Source organism: Acanthopagrus latus, chromosome 17 (assembly GCF_904848185.1).
Source record: "Acanthopagrus latus isolate v.2019 chromosome 17, fAcaLat1.1, whole genome shotgun sequence".
Taxonomy (NCBI): Eukaryota; Metazoa; Chordata; class Actinopteri; order Spariformes; family Sparidae; genus Acanthopagrus; species Acanthopagrus latus.
In genome coordinates, this window is record NC_051055.1 from 19928287 (window position 1) to 19943359 (window position 15073).

General features: G+C 41.6%; 1 protein-coding gene across 2 annotated transcripts; it reads right to left on the reverse strand.

Moving 5' to 3' along the window:
• Nucleotides 1–17: 17 nt before the first annotated feature.
• Nucleotides 18–12334, reverse strand: epn1 (epsin 1). 2 transcript variants are annotated; one of them, XM_037074931.1, is made up of 13 exons: nt 12080–12334; nt 8602–8761; nt 8194–8295; nt 7796–7954; nt 5829–5957; nt 5346–5466; nt 5046–5203; nt 4802–4873; nt 3475–3558; nt 2496–2784; nt 1740–1904; nt 1245–1487; nt 18–618 (listed from the first exon to the last, which is right to left on the reverse strand). In XM_037074931.1, the coding sequence occupies exons 3-13, from the start codon at nt 8260–8262 to the stop codon at nt 152–154; spliced, it is 1956 nt and encodes a 651-aa protein (XP_036930826.1). In that variant the 5' UTR covers nt 8263–8295; nt 8602–8761; nt 12080–12334; the 3' UTR covers nt 18–151. The 2 variants fall into 2 exon arrangements, with proteins under 2 accessions (XP_036930826.1, XP_036930827.1); XM_037074932.1 differs by lacking the exon at nt 4802–4873.
• Between the last annotated feature and the right edge of the window lie 2739 nt (nt 12335–15073).

Genomic DNA, 15073 nt, shown 5'->3' on the forward strand with positions numbered 1-15073 from the left:
TAATTTTTAATTTTTTGTTTTTTTCTTTAAATATAGATGTACACATTTTTTATTTTTGGACACAAATTGTGTTGAGGGTGGATGAATGAAGGGGGCAGCAGGTACGACAGAGGAGGTCGAAACAGGTGAGCCAAGTAGTGGTGACACTTCCTCAAAGGAGAAAAGGATTGGTGCTCGCTCCCGTCGTTCCTCCACCTCCCACTGATCCTCCTGCTCCCATCACTCCTCCTGTTCCAGTGGGCCCACCCAAAATCAGCTGAGGATGTGCGCCACCTCCGGGCCCCAACAGAGCCGAGCTTGGTGGAGCCATAGGTGAGAGGCTGCTGTAGGGCATGCCCATGGGGCTGGCCTGCATCATGCCCAGGCCCATTCCTGGAGCCCCCATACCCACACTCATTGGCCCCATGCCCATTCCAGGTTGCACCATGCCCAGCATGGGATTGGGAGGCACAGGACTGGAGCGAAGGCCGCTCAGGCCAAGTGATGAGGGCTGAGGTGAGATGGAGGTCATGGGTGGAGCCACGCCGAAAGGGTTGGAGGAGGCAGGTGTTGGAGACACCCCCCGACTGGAAATGGTGCTGCCTGGAGTCACTGCCATGCCAGGAGCAGGAGATGAGCCTGAGGGTCAGAGGTGTGGGTTAGACAATACAGAAAAGTATTTCCACAGTAAGAGTCACTTTACATCTGCTTAGACATTAAGTTAAATATATTCTTTATTCATTTCATTAACATTACATAAAAATAAAAAAAAACACTAGATGTTTTTTCCATGTTGTTTAATCAGATTTCAGATTAACTTGAAAAAGATAGGAAACTTTTATTACTGAATACATTTTCTGAGTTGTTTGGAAGTTCATATCCCATAATGTCTTGTCATGATGTAGAGCTGCATTGATATCTTCCCAGAACGGCTTCAGTTTAGTTCAGCACAAGATAAGTCCGGTTTGCCACTGGGTCACCACAAAGCTTCCAAAATGATGGTTAGGTGGTTGACTGTCAGCTTTTAATCTGCAGTGTTCAGAAGAACCGACTTTGTTCCAGCCAAACTGTCTCCAAACCTCTGAGTTAATTGTAAAACTTGCGGTTCAACACATTTATTTTGATCTTTTTTAGAATGTATTAATCAAATGGTCTTTTATGCCAGCTGCAACTTATTGTAAAACTCTATACTTTGCGCAATAGTTCCCAGGAAGAGAGTAAGAGTTCTCACGTTACACACAGTTAATGTGATAGCTGTAACTAACCTGCGTTCTGGAGGAAGGGGTTGTGCGCTGAAGAGGAGGAGATGGAAGGAGGTGGCGGCTGTTTGGGTTTGGGTTTAGATGACACCAGGGAATCGAGATCCACAAGCGCTGCGTTAGGGCCGAGGAAGGACTCAGGAGTCTTACGAACAGGAAGTGAAGTACCAAGAGATGACAGGTCAAAGGGCACCGGTGAGCCTGTGCTGTCGCAGCCCAACGCTGGGGACCCTCGTCGCTCTGGGTCTCCTACGGGGAAGGAGTAATAATAGGAAATCGGTCACAGAATAGTTGAAAAGAAAAAGAAAAGAAATTCATTATAACAAACAACAAATTTAGAACTGCATTAACAGACATACTAGAGGAGGATGAAATGTAAGACAAGACAACTGTTGTGTGCATGCAGTGGAAAATCTGTGTATAATCTATCAAAATCCTTTGAAAGTGTAGTCTCAGTACCTCAGTGCTTGTGAGCCCATGTAGCTTTAAGTGTGAATGTACCTGTGCCGTTAGTGTGTTTGGCGGTGCCACTCCAGATGTCAGAGGTGATAGGGTCAGAGGCAGGGACAGGCCCGTCCTGTGCCCAGGGGTCTACTGGCCCCCCCGAGGATGAAGTGCTGGGTGGCACTGGGGGGCCCCAGGGATCGGCACTGGGGGGGGTCACAGCTACAGGGGAGGGGAGGAGACGCAGGGGAGGGGAGGGTTAACACAACACCGTACAGGTACAATCCACAATACGGAGGGCACAGGAAGCTGGGCTGGGTTCCAACAGTGTTGTTTCTCTCCTTGACCTCTTCGGTCCAACAAGTTACTTTTACCTATTTAAAGTCTGAAGCTCAATAGAGGTGAAGGAGAGATCATGAGAAGCTACCTCATACATTAAAAAGGCAAAAAGGGGTAAGAGACAAGACAGCTCTGGTTGAGACACAGCCACAGTCAGTCCTGAGTAGAAACAAGAGGATACAAATCCCTGGTTTAGACACAGAGGGAGAATGGACTGAGCATGCCTGCTTTCCTCATCACAAACTGAAAGCATGTGAGCAGATGAGAAGATATGACAGCATGGTGACATGACAGAAAATGTAACAGGGCTCTTATGAAGACAGGAAATGGAACAGGGAAGAGGAGTAAAGGTCGAGAGGTCTTTACATCCTCTTTCATCCACAGTACAGGTCACAGTTCTCTTTTGATACTCGACGATGAGCACGTTTCCACCAACCTGACAGTCTACATGTGACCAGTGCTGCAGCTGCCTACCTGAGCTTCCCCAGGGGTCGACGTTGTTCACTCTGTTGGACGTCTCTCCCCAGGGGTCTGGTGGAGGGGCTATAGTTGGCGGAGCCCCCCCACCCCATGGGTCAGAGCTTGTAGGAGATGTGGGTGACGCTACCCCCCATGGGTCTGGGGGGGCAGCGCCCCACGGACCTGAGGCAACAGGGGCAGGAACTGTGGGTGGAGGCGAGGGGCCGGCAGAGCCTACAGTGGCAACGGTGGCAGCAGGTGTGGCCCCCCAGGGGTCCACGGCACTCAGCTCCATCAGAGCACTCTGTACAAAAGAAATGTTATGAATTCTTTAAATCTTCCTCTGTGTTTTTACACCCCATCAGTGGTACTTTCTCTTTAGGTGTCCTTATGTTGAACGTTTCTCATTTGGAGGGCCACTTGACAAGCCCTGATGGGGATTTTTTGGCTCTTCTTCCACATTTATTGATTTTTTAAAAATTTTTTTTACATGCATTCTGTTTACTGTTACTGATCTATCTACTGTTATCTTTTTATGTCCAAAAATTATCAAGGAAAAAAATGTGAGTATTCATTTACCCCATCATGTAGTAAATGACAGGAAACAATGAAAAGACATTTTTTTCAACCAGATATTAAACTCTTCATTATCTTTCTCTGATCAACAGCAGTTTTGAGCGATGCACCATGTGCACAGTTGTTTACAGCCACAAGTACTCATTTTGTGGTTTGACAACCATATCTGTGATCGTCACACACAAAGATACTGTTTCTGTAGATATACATCAGGCCCCAGATTCATCACACCTGTTAATACCCTGCATGCCATCATTATGAATTATGACCATTCTTATTTGAAACTACTTGTATATATAATTGTGGCTGTGTCCATGGGACTGATCTAAACAACCGCTGACACGGTGCTCAAGAGCACAAGTAGACTGAACTGGGAGGATTGAGAGAGGGCGACAGTGAGAGACAGTTTTACACACACCTCCTCAGGCTTCAGCTTCTCCCTCTTACTCTCCTCGATGGCCATCTGCAGTCTCAGGTCATCACCTCTGCGCAGTCGCTCTTCCTGCCAATCACACACACTGTGATGTCAGCAACCTGAGACACACTACCTCGGAAAGCTCACCACAACATTTAGGATTAGTTTACAATCCCACAATTAAAGTGGAAACTGCAAACCCTCAATCACGATCTCCAGTCAACAGAAAATTAATCAATCCATGCATTACTGGCAAGAGTTTGCAATTTTGTCTAATTCTCACGGCACTTACATACTTGACTGAATCAGCTGGAAGCTTATTATTATTGTGTTTTCAGACATTAGTCAGAGCTGTGGCCACAAGGCAGCCTAAAATAAAACTGAAATTGTTGTGGCAAATAACTTTAGACATGGACAGGATTTGAATCCCCGCCATCATCAGAATACTGAATTTAAATGCACTTTCAACCAACAGCTGGAAAAAAAAACTGGACCGGACATACATATCCACTAACAATCAAAAAACACCTTGATTTCATTACTTTATTTCTGTTTTAATAGCAGCGTAAGGAGACTAAAATGCTTTTCCTGATAAAACCTTGTGTGACAATAAATTATTCTTGTGTCTTGTATAATCTGATCTAATCATTATAAGGAGGACTGGTGATCGAACAGGAGAACTTACTCCTCCTCCTCTTGATGCCAACAAGTACAAATAACAACCACAATAAAGACCCTGAATTAGCTTTTAGATTAATGTGGTTGAGTAGGCACGGGACACTAACCAGTTACATACAATAGCCAACATGAAAAAAGTACAAGGAAGTTAAAACAGCAGGAGATGTGTGAGAGGTGAGGAAAAGAGAGTAACTCAGAACACTAAAGTTAAATGCATGCTATCAAAGAGGGTAACAGGAGGGAAAGAATAATCAATGTTTATAAATAACCTGAGTTTAATTTGGTCAGTTATGATAAATATTTGCCAATGCCATGCAAATTCAACTGTTAAATTAAAGTTAATTGATTTGTTAGTTGCTGACTTTGGTGCAGTTTTCAGCACATCTTGACAGTGATTTGAAAAAGCACCTACACTACTTTTTACGAATGCAAGCACTATGAAAGAATGCAACACTGTACAGAAAACTAAATTATCTCAACAGTCTGATGCAAATTTGTCTCTTGAAGAAAACAACACATGACAAGTATGAGCATAACTTAATTTTCTTGATTGATCAATCCTTAAAATGTATTTGAGAAGTTCCAATTGACAGAAAGAGGGATAGGTGATGACTGGCTGGACAGTCATCTGGACACACTCTCTGCCCCTGACCTTTTCTTGAATCTCTTTGCTGAGTGTGATTGCATAGCGGATCTCTGCATCCTCAAGAGGGTCCGCGTTAGTCTGAGGGAGGTCAGGCATTACATGGTGAGAGCAAAGCAAGGTGTATGTAGTGAATAATATCAGTAATACCCCTCTGTGTACAGACCCAATCTGAAAACTTATCCACAGTTAGTTTTAGTTATGCTTTAATCCTTATCTTAGCGAGCAGTATGAATAAGCTGCTTTGTGTTACCTGCTCTGCCTCTTCTTTACTCATGGCCAAAGCCAGCTGGAGCTGCAGATCCTCCTCTCCAGAGCTCTGAGGCCAGGCCTGCTCAGGGTCTGCCCCCCCAGAGTGGGAGCCCACTGACAGGCTGCCCCCCAGGCTGGGTGCTGAGGGAGCTGAGGAGGCTGGAGCAGAGACAAATAAGCACCATAAGATGAGAGGTTTTCTGAGGTTATCAGCTACTCAGAGGCCCTTCGTGCTGTTGAGGCCATCCTTCTTTCAAAGTGCAATTGTGATCTCAAGCACTGCTTTAATTAACCATCTCACCACTGGAGGTCTGTGCCATCTTCTCTTTGGTTTTGAGGGCGTGGATCCTCTCCTCTCTTAGTCTCTCTTCATCTTTCAGCAATGTCACTAGCTGTTTGGCTTTCTCTCGCACATTCACCCCCTGGAAGAAAGGTACAGGAATAAACATATAATTACCTACTGAGTGTCCAATTTTTATTTGTTAAACATCACATAACCAGAAATTTAAATACTCATGCAGTAAGTACAATTATCACTTCACTGTTGGTGCAACAGCTTGTTAATTTCACCTTGTTTCAGTTATCAACAACCCATAAAAATCTTTTATGGCTGGCTTTGTAGGTTTGCACAAGAGGTCAGAAACTCATTACAAAATGTCCTTGAATGAACTACAAGCGGCATGTTTGACGAAGTGTGCGTGCATTCCTAAGGGGTGAACCTTACTAACAAATCACTTAAACTCTCCACAGAGCTTATGTGTGACATGGGTGTGTGTTTGCGTACCTGGTCTTTGCCGTCTCTGTCTATGTACTGAAAATCTTTGAGGGTCTGGACTGCGTAAATGTTCTCTCGGCACTGTTGGGCAACACGTTCTGAACCCGTCTTGATCAGGTACTCCATAAGAGTCATAGCCTGGAGAAAGTACAAAGGAAACAAAAAGCACAACCAGTGAGCAACTGCAGGATTGATTTGGATGGGGAGGTTGTAGAAATGCAAATATTTCCACTCCACATCCATTTACACACACAAAGCTGAGTAGTCTAGGAGTGCTAATAACTGAATAGCTCACAATATGAATTCTCAAAAATCAACGATATCGTCAATATTACTATGAAAAATCTTTACCTTCTACATTTCATAAATCAGCAATATTTGAGCTGTGTCTTTATCAATGCCTCACTCGTCATCCTCCACAGTTTATTCTGCATTATGCAGTAAATTGAGATTTTAGACACTTCTGAATCTTTCTGCATCATCGCTGACAGGTGTGGGGCTGTAACAACTGTAATTTTTGCCTCTACAAAATGGGATGCACTACACTGCAGAATTGTTAGCAGATTTAGTACATGCCACGGACTTCACATTCTAGATATGTTTAAAGACCCTGTATTGTACATAAAATTCACCAAGCTTTTTCCAACAATTACAATGCTTAGGCACAGCACCTGAGCGTAATTAATGTAAAATCAACCTGGAGAGCATAAAAACTATACATATCTCATATCTCTGTGCAGATGAGCGTTTTAGCACCATTTCAGAAATAATCTCCATCCAGTCTAACAAACCTGGAAACTCCATTCCAGCGACCATTCACGTACACCGGGCATGCACATGTTGTTGTAAACAGGAAGCAGATCATAAATTCTGGTCTGCTACAGAAAATACAATGAGCGAGGCAGAGAAGCGTGACTGCTCTTCACAAAATCTTTTTTGATAACTTGTCAGCAAACACTGTAAGCACCTGCTATTGACCTAAAACACAGTTTTGTTTGTGTCTAAAATGCACAGAAAAAGCTTTGTTTTAAGAAATACCTGTGCATGTGTGGACAGGGCAAGTCTAGCTGAATGCTAACTTTCACACTCAGATTAATATGAAAATATGAAAGTGTATGTAGTGCAATATACAGTTATTAGGATGTGGTTCTGGACACACCTTATTAGATTATCATTACATTGCATAACACTGCAAACACTAGGGTTAGGCCACAACAGAGAGCACAATTAAGAGGAATATCCGCTTAGAGTTGCAGTAGGGCAAGAGCTGCTGTTGTTTGTGATATGAGAAGAGAGGAAATGTAAAGAAGTATATTGATGCTCAGTGCACTAACATTAAGTTTCCATGTCCCGTTTATTATTTTCTTATCAAATCAGCTCAGTTAGGCGAATCCAAGACTTTTCCCGTGGGCTGTTGTTTCTGTCAGTCATGCCGTTTTTATACTTAGTTTTATACCTAGTTATACTAGTTTTCTTAGCTTAGCTTCTTTGGCTCGTTGGTCAACAATGTTTTATGCATACAAGGCTGAACAAAGCCAAGATATGGACATGTGGTGTGGAGACGAGGACGTTTTTAAACCTGGCACAGGGATGTATGTCGGTGGTAACGGGAGATAGTTTCCTCTGTAGGGTGAGACAGTTTCATGTCAGAGCCACAGAAGGAAAACATCCCTCCCATAAATGCGCCAAATGTGATGTGGTGCATGTTGGTTTTGATTACCAACATATACAACAACAAACTTTGTCCACACATGGCTCACTTGCTGTTATGACAACAGAATCACGGGGGAGGGGTAATCCTATACACAAGGTGTGTTCTTTGGCTCGCTTTATAAAAGCAGATACCATTGCTGGTAGAGACGGATCAGAAAGGCAAGGCAAGCCAGTGTGCGTGCATCAAGGCGGACAAAAGCAACACTATGTAATGTAGGTAAACTCATAAAGTGATTCTGAGAAAAGATAGCTGACACACAAACCTTGTACACATGTCTCCAGTTCTTGCCGTGGTCATTGAGGCGTTTCCACACCATGCTCATGATTTCCGAGAAGGCCACAACATTGTAGGTCAGATCAGCAATCTCTGACATCAGAGAGCTGCTGGGGCCCCATGGGTCATTGGACGTTGCCTCTCTAACCTGGACAACAACACAATGAGGCACAAACTCAGATTATCGTCCAACCAAACTGTCTGAATAATGAATAATTATGGCCCAATATTTTGCGACAGAGGCAAAATAATGAACTGATATTCTCGTTAAATTAGGGAAAGAGGTTGCCTCAAAGAATGCAGATGCATGAGCTACACTTAAACCATGGACATATGGGGGATGTAGGAGTGAAAAAGAAAAGCCATATAAGCAGAAGGACATACAACCTTGATTTCAGCCTCTGAATAGTTGTGGACGATGTTTTTTACTTGTCGCCGTAGCGATGAGGTCGACATGGCAACGGTCTGGCCGTCGAGCTCTGTTGCAACCTGAATAACAGATGGAAAAGAAGAGTTGTAATATATAGTTAATTAAAAAACAACACAAACTGTCAAAAGAACATTGTTATTTTAAATGGCGACAAATGAAACAATTAATACTACTATAAAAAAAGAGTGCAAGAAGATACAGAGCTAAAAAAGACCAAGAGAAATGTAAGCAAGAGCAACAGGCTGGCTGAAAGAGACCTTGAGAAGAATAATCAGAGTGTGAAAGATGGTTTCTGTAACAAAAATGAATCTGAAATCATGTGACTGCTACCATCAGCAGAGAAACAGAGGCAGTGTCAAGCACACCTGTTACACAAGAATGATGCAGAATAGGGGTCTCTCCTCTCGGTATCTCTGTTTCTCTGGCTTGTAAGGCCACTCATTCACGGAGTGCAGTGTCTCAGTTTGTTTGTTCCTTCCCGTGGCAACATTGGGTCCCAAAACCACAGGCGTAGGGAGATGAAAACTGTGGAGCAAGATTGAGAATAATATTTAAAAAGAGCCCATACTCACTGAAAGAAAACTGTTAAATCATAACAAAAAAACAAAGAGCAAGCTAAGACGCAATCCTGTGTCTAATTTAGTAAATAATCATTATACAATAAGAACAAAGCAGATATTCAGCAATGAAATCACATGATTTGTTGATGATCCACACATGGCTCATAGTCAACATATGATGTATTCAAAGTCAAAGCTATTTTACTTACTTTTAATAATAAATGTTATTCTCTGAAGTATATGTAGGTAGTATGAAGAGGATGTTCCCAAACCATTAAGAGGTAAAATGGCAGGGAGCAATACCCTAACCCTATCTCTTGTCTTTTCCTCATTCGTCTAAAAAATGATCTCATCTGACACACCTAAATCACAGGAGTGATTCACATTAGCTGAGTTTGAGGGAGCTGAGTGTTTTATGAATCAGACACATGGTTCACACCATAAATTACACATTTTACTCAAACTTTTCAAACGTGACTCATTCATAAGCTAGTTAACAATTACTTTCCTACTGATCATGTAGACATCCTTAAGCTACGCAAACATAGTACAAAATAAATACTGTAATACTGAACAGAAAGTGATTTTTTAAATTGCGCCATCCCAGAATAACACAGAAATAATATCCCTGATCATAGATTGACTATGGTTCACTATGGATGGTTTATTTTCTTTATGGCCCTGGATTTGACATAAACATCATGGACCGGTATACCAGCTGCTGCTGCGGGTGGTGTAATGGCATGCAGAGAATGATTTCATGGCACAATATTGGATCCCTCAGTACCTACTAAGCATTGTCTGTATTTGATTGCTTACTCAGCAGGCTGAAACATTGTTGCTGACCAGATGCATCCTTTTCACTGCCACAATCTGCATTTTCTCACAAAATAGATGCTGCTATTGTCTAAGTCATAAAGCAACAGGTAGGCAACAAACCAAAAACTTTCAGAAATAGAAGCAATTCATCTACAGACCTGATTTTGCTGTTTGAATAATTAACAGCTCTCCCCAATGTTTGAAAGAGCTCAATCAATATACATTTTTCTGCTTCTTGATAAGACTAAACCCTAATTGGATCATCGTGTGAGTTCGGATGCACTGAAGGCAAAGAGATGAAATACAGCAACGGGCATCTGAGATCAGCTTCAAACACAGTGCTGGGCCACTCGCTCCTAAACTGCCAACCCCCATGAAACGGAAAGAGAAAGGACAGTGTCACTTTGCTGAGAGGATAATAAATTCAGTCCTACGCTTATCGATATTCCTTCCAACCAGAACACCAGCTAGCAGCTTAGAATTAGTGTTAGTCTCTCCATTCTCCAGCATCCAGCGGTCTTGCCTTCATTCTGCATTCACACTCAAAGGTGAGAGGGATGTTCAGAGACCAACCTCGACAACTTTTATCAGTGAAAACAAGATTGTCATTTACACCTGATTCTTACTGTCTTAACTAAACCGTAACTTGTTCGTTGCCTGAGGTCTGCTTTGAACAATCTGAATTAAATGTAATAAACTTATTAAAAAGTAGGTATCCTCAATGAATCAAAATATCAAAATTGCAATATGATCATGTGCAATGACAAACAGCAGAAGCTCCAGTCACATCATCACAATTTCTATTTTTTCCTCAGTGAAAATGAAAACTGTACTGCAAACTTAAAACTGCAAACAAACTTATGCCACAACCATAAAATCTATTTACACCTCAATATAATTTTTCTGACACATCGAGCGACTCCAATAACAAGAATACATTTTGAAGAATGTATGTGTTTGAACAAGAATATTTGTTCTATTGAATACACTTCAGCAAACCAATTTATTTAACAAATGTGCAGAAACACTGAAGACCCAACCGTTCTGTGTACTTTCAAAGTGTTATATACAATCCGGACACATACAGTGTTGCAGGCATGTTTAGATTCGCAGGTCAGACAAATATGAAACCACGTTGCGTAACTGAACATTAAGCAACCACTCCAAAAGCCAGTTCAGAGACTCCTGAAGCTCTGTGCCAAAGTTCAGACACGCCAACTAATCCTTGATAAGGGACATAACATGGCTTTTCAATCTTAGGCTTCATGTCATCTCAAACATCTTCACAACGTCTTCTAAAACACGTTTTAATTCTGCTGCTCTGAAAGTACATGATCACAATATCGTCTGAAGTGTGACAGACATGCTTTACTTAGATCAGCACACATCTACTGCAGCCAGGTCGAACTTCAGATTTAATGGTAATGATTGAGTATCAGGAAATCACAGTGATTACACATTACTGCAGGCGTTCTCAATAAGGTAGCTTCAGATAGATTATCAACATGGTGAGGAGTTGGCATTGAGACTCATCTAACTTATCCCTCCTCCTCCTCCCCTGACTTGCATGCAGTTGACTGTTGCAGAGTTCACCGAAGAAGTTACCCCCACCCAGTTAGCCTGCACTCAGATAAGGTTAACGATCGTTTACCCATCCTGACAGACAACTGCAGCTTCCCCTGTCACACCTACCAAGTTAGCTAGCTGACGTAATGTTAGCAACCAAACAGTCAACTGACGTTGCGCTAGCTAACCAGCAACTGTTAACTGACACCGCGGAGAGTGAGCTGTCTAGACAAGAGTTAATGGGTAACGTTACCTTAGAGCAGTGTTAGCAAGAGCATCGTAAAACGTGCACATCTGTCTCACAAAGCGTGTGTGTGGAAGACAAGTTCACGAACCACTACTTACTATAGCTAATTAGCCAACTGACGTTAGCTGTCATCTGGTGCTGTTCGCTTCCACTAGCAAGCAACTCATCCCATTCTCACCCAAGCTAACCGAAACAGTTGGCTAGCACTTTGACACAAGGGTTTTGGGTAAAGTCTGGCCAAAGTATAAACAGGGAACACAGAAGGGTGTAGCTGGGTGCGAAGTGACAGCCAAACTAAAGCCTAAATAATGCCCATGTTCTCGACACAACGTTGACTCACAGAAGAGTTGAAACGAGCGCTAAGGGAACCTGCCAGCTTGACAGATAGAAGAAATCACTTGCTGCTCTGTTGCTGCTGCTGCTCCTAGGAAAGATTAGCCAGCTAGCAAGGTAGCAGTTAGCTAGCTGGCTAGCTAACTGCTAGTTAGTTCGCAACTGGCAACAGGACTGCTAGTCCGTACACGCTTTAGCAAGGACACGTCCTACTTCAGGACAATGTTGACTACACACGTTTTAACACCGAGCCGAAATGTCAACAACATACTGACAACACACCACAACAAATAACCAAATCAAGTGTGTATTACTGACCCTGTTGTAGCTTGAATGTACGAGGAGATGGCCGAATTTCCGCTTCCGTTCTCGACTACAGGAAAGACCGCACCCCCTGTAGCTTTGTTTTCCTGGGATGGTAGTAGAAGGCTCATGAATAATTAATTGACTTATTTAAGAGCCAAAAATTAAAGGCTCAAATGAAAAGCTATGACCAATAATGTTTAAAATCTTCCGAGGAGAGATAGCGGCATGATTGGTTGTTTCCCTGTTTATTCAAATACAAATCACGTCCTCTCTCGTGCTCCTGTTTATTTTTAAATTGTTTGAATTTCAAAACTCCTCATAGACTTTCTCTGCAGGCTGGTCAGAGGACAAGGTCCTGCTGCTTTTCACTTTTAATCCACTGCATTTATTTCACACCTGAAATGTGCTGTATATAACATTTAAGCAGTAATTTGCAAAGGTCAAATCAGTGCTGTACACTGTTTGTAAAGGGTTGATATGTAAGTCAAATACTGTTTAGGACTTGAACCCGGGCTGCCTGGATGAAAACCAAACTGGGTTTCAAACCCAGGAAGGAAACATTTCAGTCAGCTTTTCATTAAAATTACACCCTTGTGTTTCATACAGCACCTTCAAGTTATTTAAGTTTAAGATCAATATTTTTAATTAAAAAAATACTCTACATAAGATAAGTCTTTATTGATGCCTGGGAAAAATGGGGAAATTCACTTGTCACAGCAGTTACATGGGTTGAAAAAATTGAAACAAGTCAGAAGCAAGATAATATAGAGATACAAAGCGGAATAATAGAGTAAAATGCTTCCTCTAATAAAGACTATGTACACTATTTACATTTACCTTCCACACAAAGACCAATAAGGACAGTTGCATCCATTATAATACATACATGGAGTGTAGAAATAATTGCACAGAGACATTGGATTGCTCAGGATTAAATAAGAAGATGAAAGCTGCACGTTGTAGTTTTGGGAAAGACATTTTAATCAGAAGATTAAGATCATCATTGACTGAAACTCTCTTTGTTTTCATGACTGAATAAACTGAACATTTTCCCCCAAGAACTAACAGTTTAGTGAAAGTTCCAAAAAATGAGTAAACACTCATGACCAAACTTTTTAGTTTGTTATTTGTTTCTTCCCTACAACATTAGATGTATCTTTATCTTTCCAACATTTTGTCCAGACAGGATGCAGGACCTTTACTTACTTATTTTATGCCCTTGCGTTTGTACTTTTACTTGTGTAAATGATCTAAATAGTGACCTCTTCCCCCACGAGGAAGCAGAATGGTGCTTGAGGCAAATGAGAAAACAATTATACAGACACATTATTAAGGGGGATCATAAAGAGGGAGATCATTTATAGTTAACATCTCTTTGCCAGTCAGGTAATTGAGATGGAGGTTATAACATCTGAATACATTTTACCTGTGTGAATAGTTATAAACACACTGTATTTTCTTCCCCCACAGTCTCATGGTCACACATGAGCAGACTGCTGCCCGTGGTTTGAATCTATAAAGTGCAACAGAGTCACATAATATTGAGCACCATGTGTTCCACCTTTAAGTTTAAGCTTACAACGCATTTAATATAGTAAGACTGATCCACAATATAAAATCACCCTCTAAACCAGTCAAAAAGCACAATGCACTTGCACACTTCGTCCACAGAGAGGCATCACTGAACCATCTCTGAACTTCCAGCATCCCTAAAAGTTGCCTGTCAGTGGAACCATAAATAAAACATGGTTAAGCCTCATAGATCAGAACAACATGGTAACAGCTGGCGGGGACGTGTGTTACAAGTTCCCCTTTTATCCGGCATCTCTTTATCCTTTTATCTGTGCCTCCTTCTCTCCGGGGAGGACGGGAATGAAGGAAATATGGCAGCACGATTCAACAAACCATATAACTTTGATGCACCGTGACACCGCTGTGGAAACACCAATCACACAAAGATAAACAAAGAAATGCGGGCGATTATAACGAGCATAAAAGCTATTTTGACAGGTGCTACTCGACTGTTATGTCACGGAGAAACTTCAGATGGTATTTCCTTTTACATTCACTGCCCTTGCTCCGTTAGGAGAGGGGGGTTTGAGTGGACATGACTCATGAAAACAGGGATAGTGGCAAAATAAATCTAAAGAAATAATTAATTCAAGTGTCAAACAGGCTTAAAAATGATGTCACACAAGCACAAAATCAACGTTTTGCAGCATTACATCAAATCAAACATCTAAATCTCTCAGCAAATCAGACCCATCACATTAGATATTGGACATAAGAGACATTCAAGATAAGATATTTGACTTTTACTTCATCATCTTCAAACTGAACATCACGCACCACACGACGCTCCTTATGTCTCAGTTTTCTTTCATCCTGCAGTTTGCTTTCTTTGTGAAACAAATCATGTGATCTTCACTGGGAATGAGAGAATGTGGGCTGGTTGTAGTCACTTCTACACTATCTACACTACTCTACACTTATCACTTCAAGTAAATGAAGTAATCTTATGAGAGACTTTTATTTTTGGTCTTTCTCAATGAAATCTATGAGATGCAAAACACTACAACATCTTCCATAAGAGAGTTTTCCAGAATTTGCCAACTTTTGGAGGTTGTGAAATGTTTCATGTTCATCTTGAAACGTGTTATTTCATCACCACATCGTTCTGACAACAAGAACCAGGAAACAGAAATATGTAAGGGTTAGCACTATTTAGTTAACGACCTTCTGGAATTAAATACGGTGTCAAATTACATCATGTTTCTTTTTTTCAAACAGACTAAAAAAAAAAGGAGAACAAATCTTGCTCTCTTCTCTTGCTCTCTCAATATCTTGTTTGTTGCTCACGGTGTGTAAACATGAGCAGGTTTCCTTTTTTGGGTTGTCAAAAACCCGCTCAAAAATACAGAAGTGTAACCAAATAGCAGAGCTGAACATTATGTAATGTGACAGTAACTGTCAACAAAGCTGTCCTGAGCGTGTGCGCTCATGCAT

What these genes read in the sequence shown, in the direction of transcription:
- epn1 (XM_037074931.1), bottom strand. Translation starts at nt 8,262, where the DNA reads ATGTCGACCTCATCGCTACGGCGACAAGTAAAAAACATCGTCCACAAC. An exon ending in GCAAAGAGATTCAAGAAAAG is followed by an intron (nt 3,559 to 4,801) that starts GTCAGGGGCAGA and finishes TGTGATTGGCAG; the next exon opens with GAAGAGCGACTGCGCAGAGG. An exon ending in CGACCCCTGGGGAAGCTCAG is followed by an intron (nt 1,905 to 2,495) that starts GTAGGCAGCTGC and finishes CCTCCCCTGTAG; the next exon opens with CTGTGACCCCCCCCAGTGCC.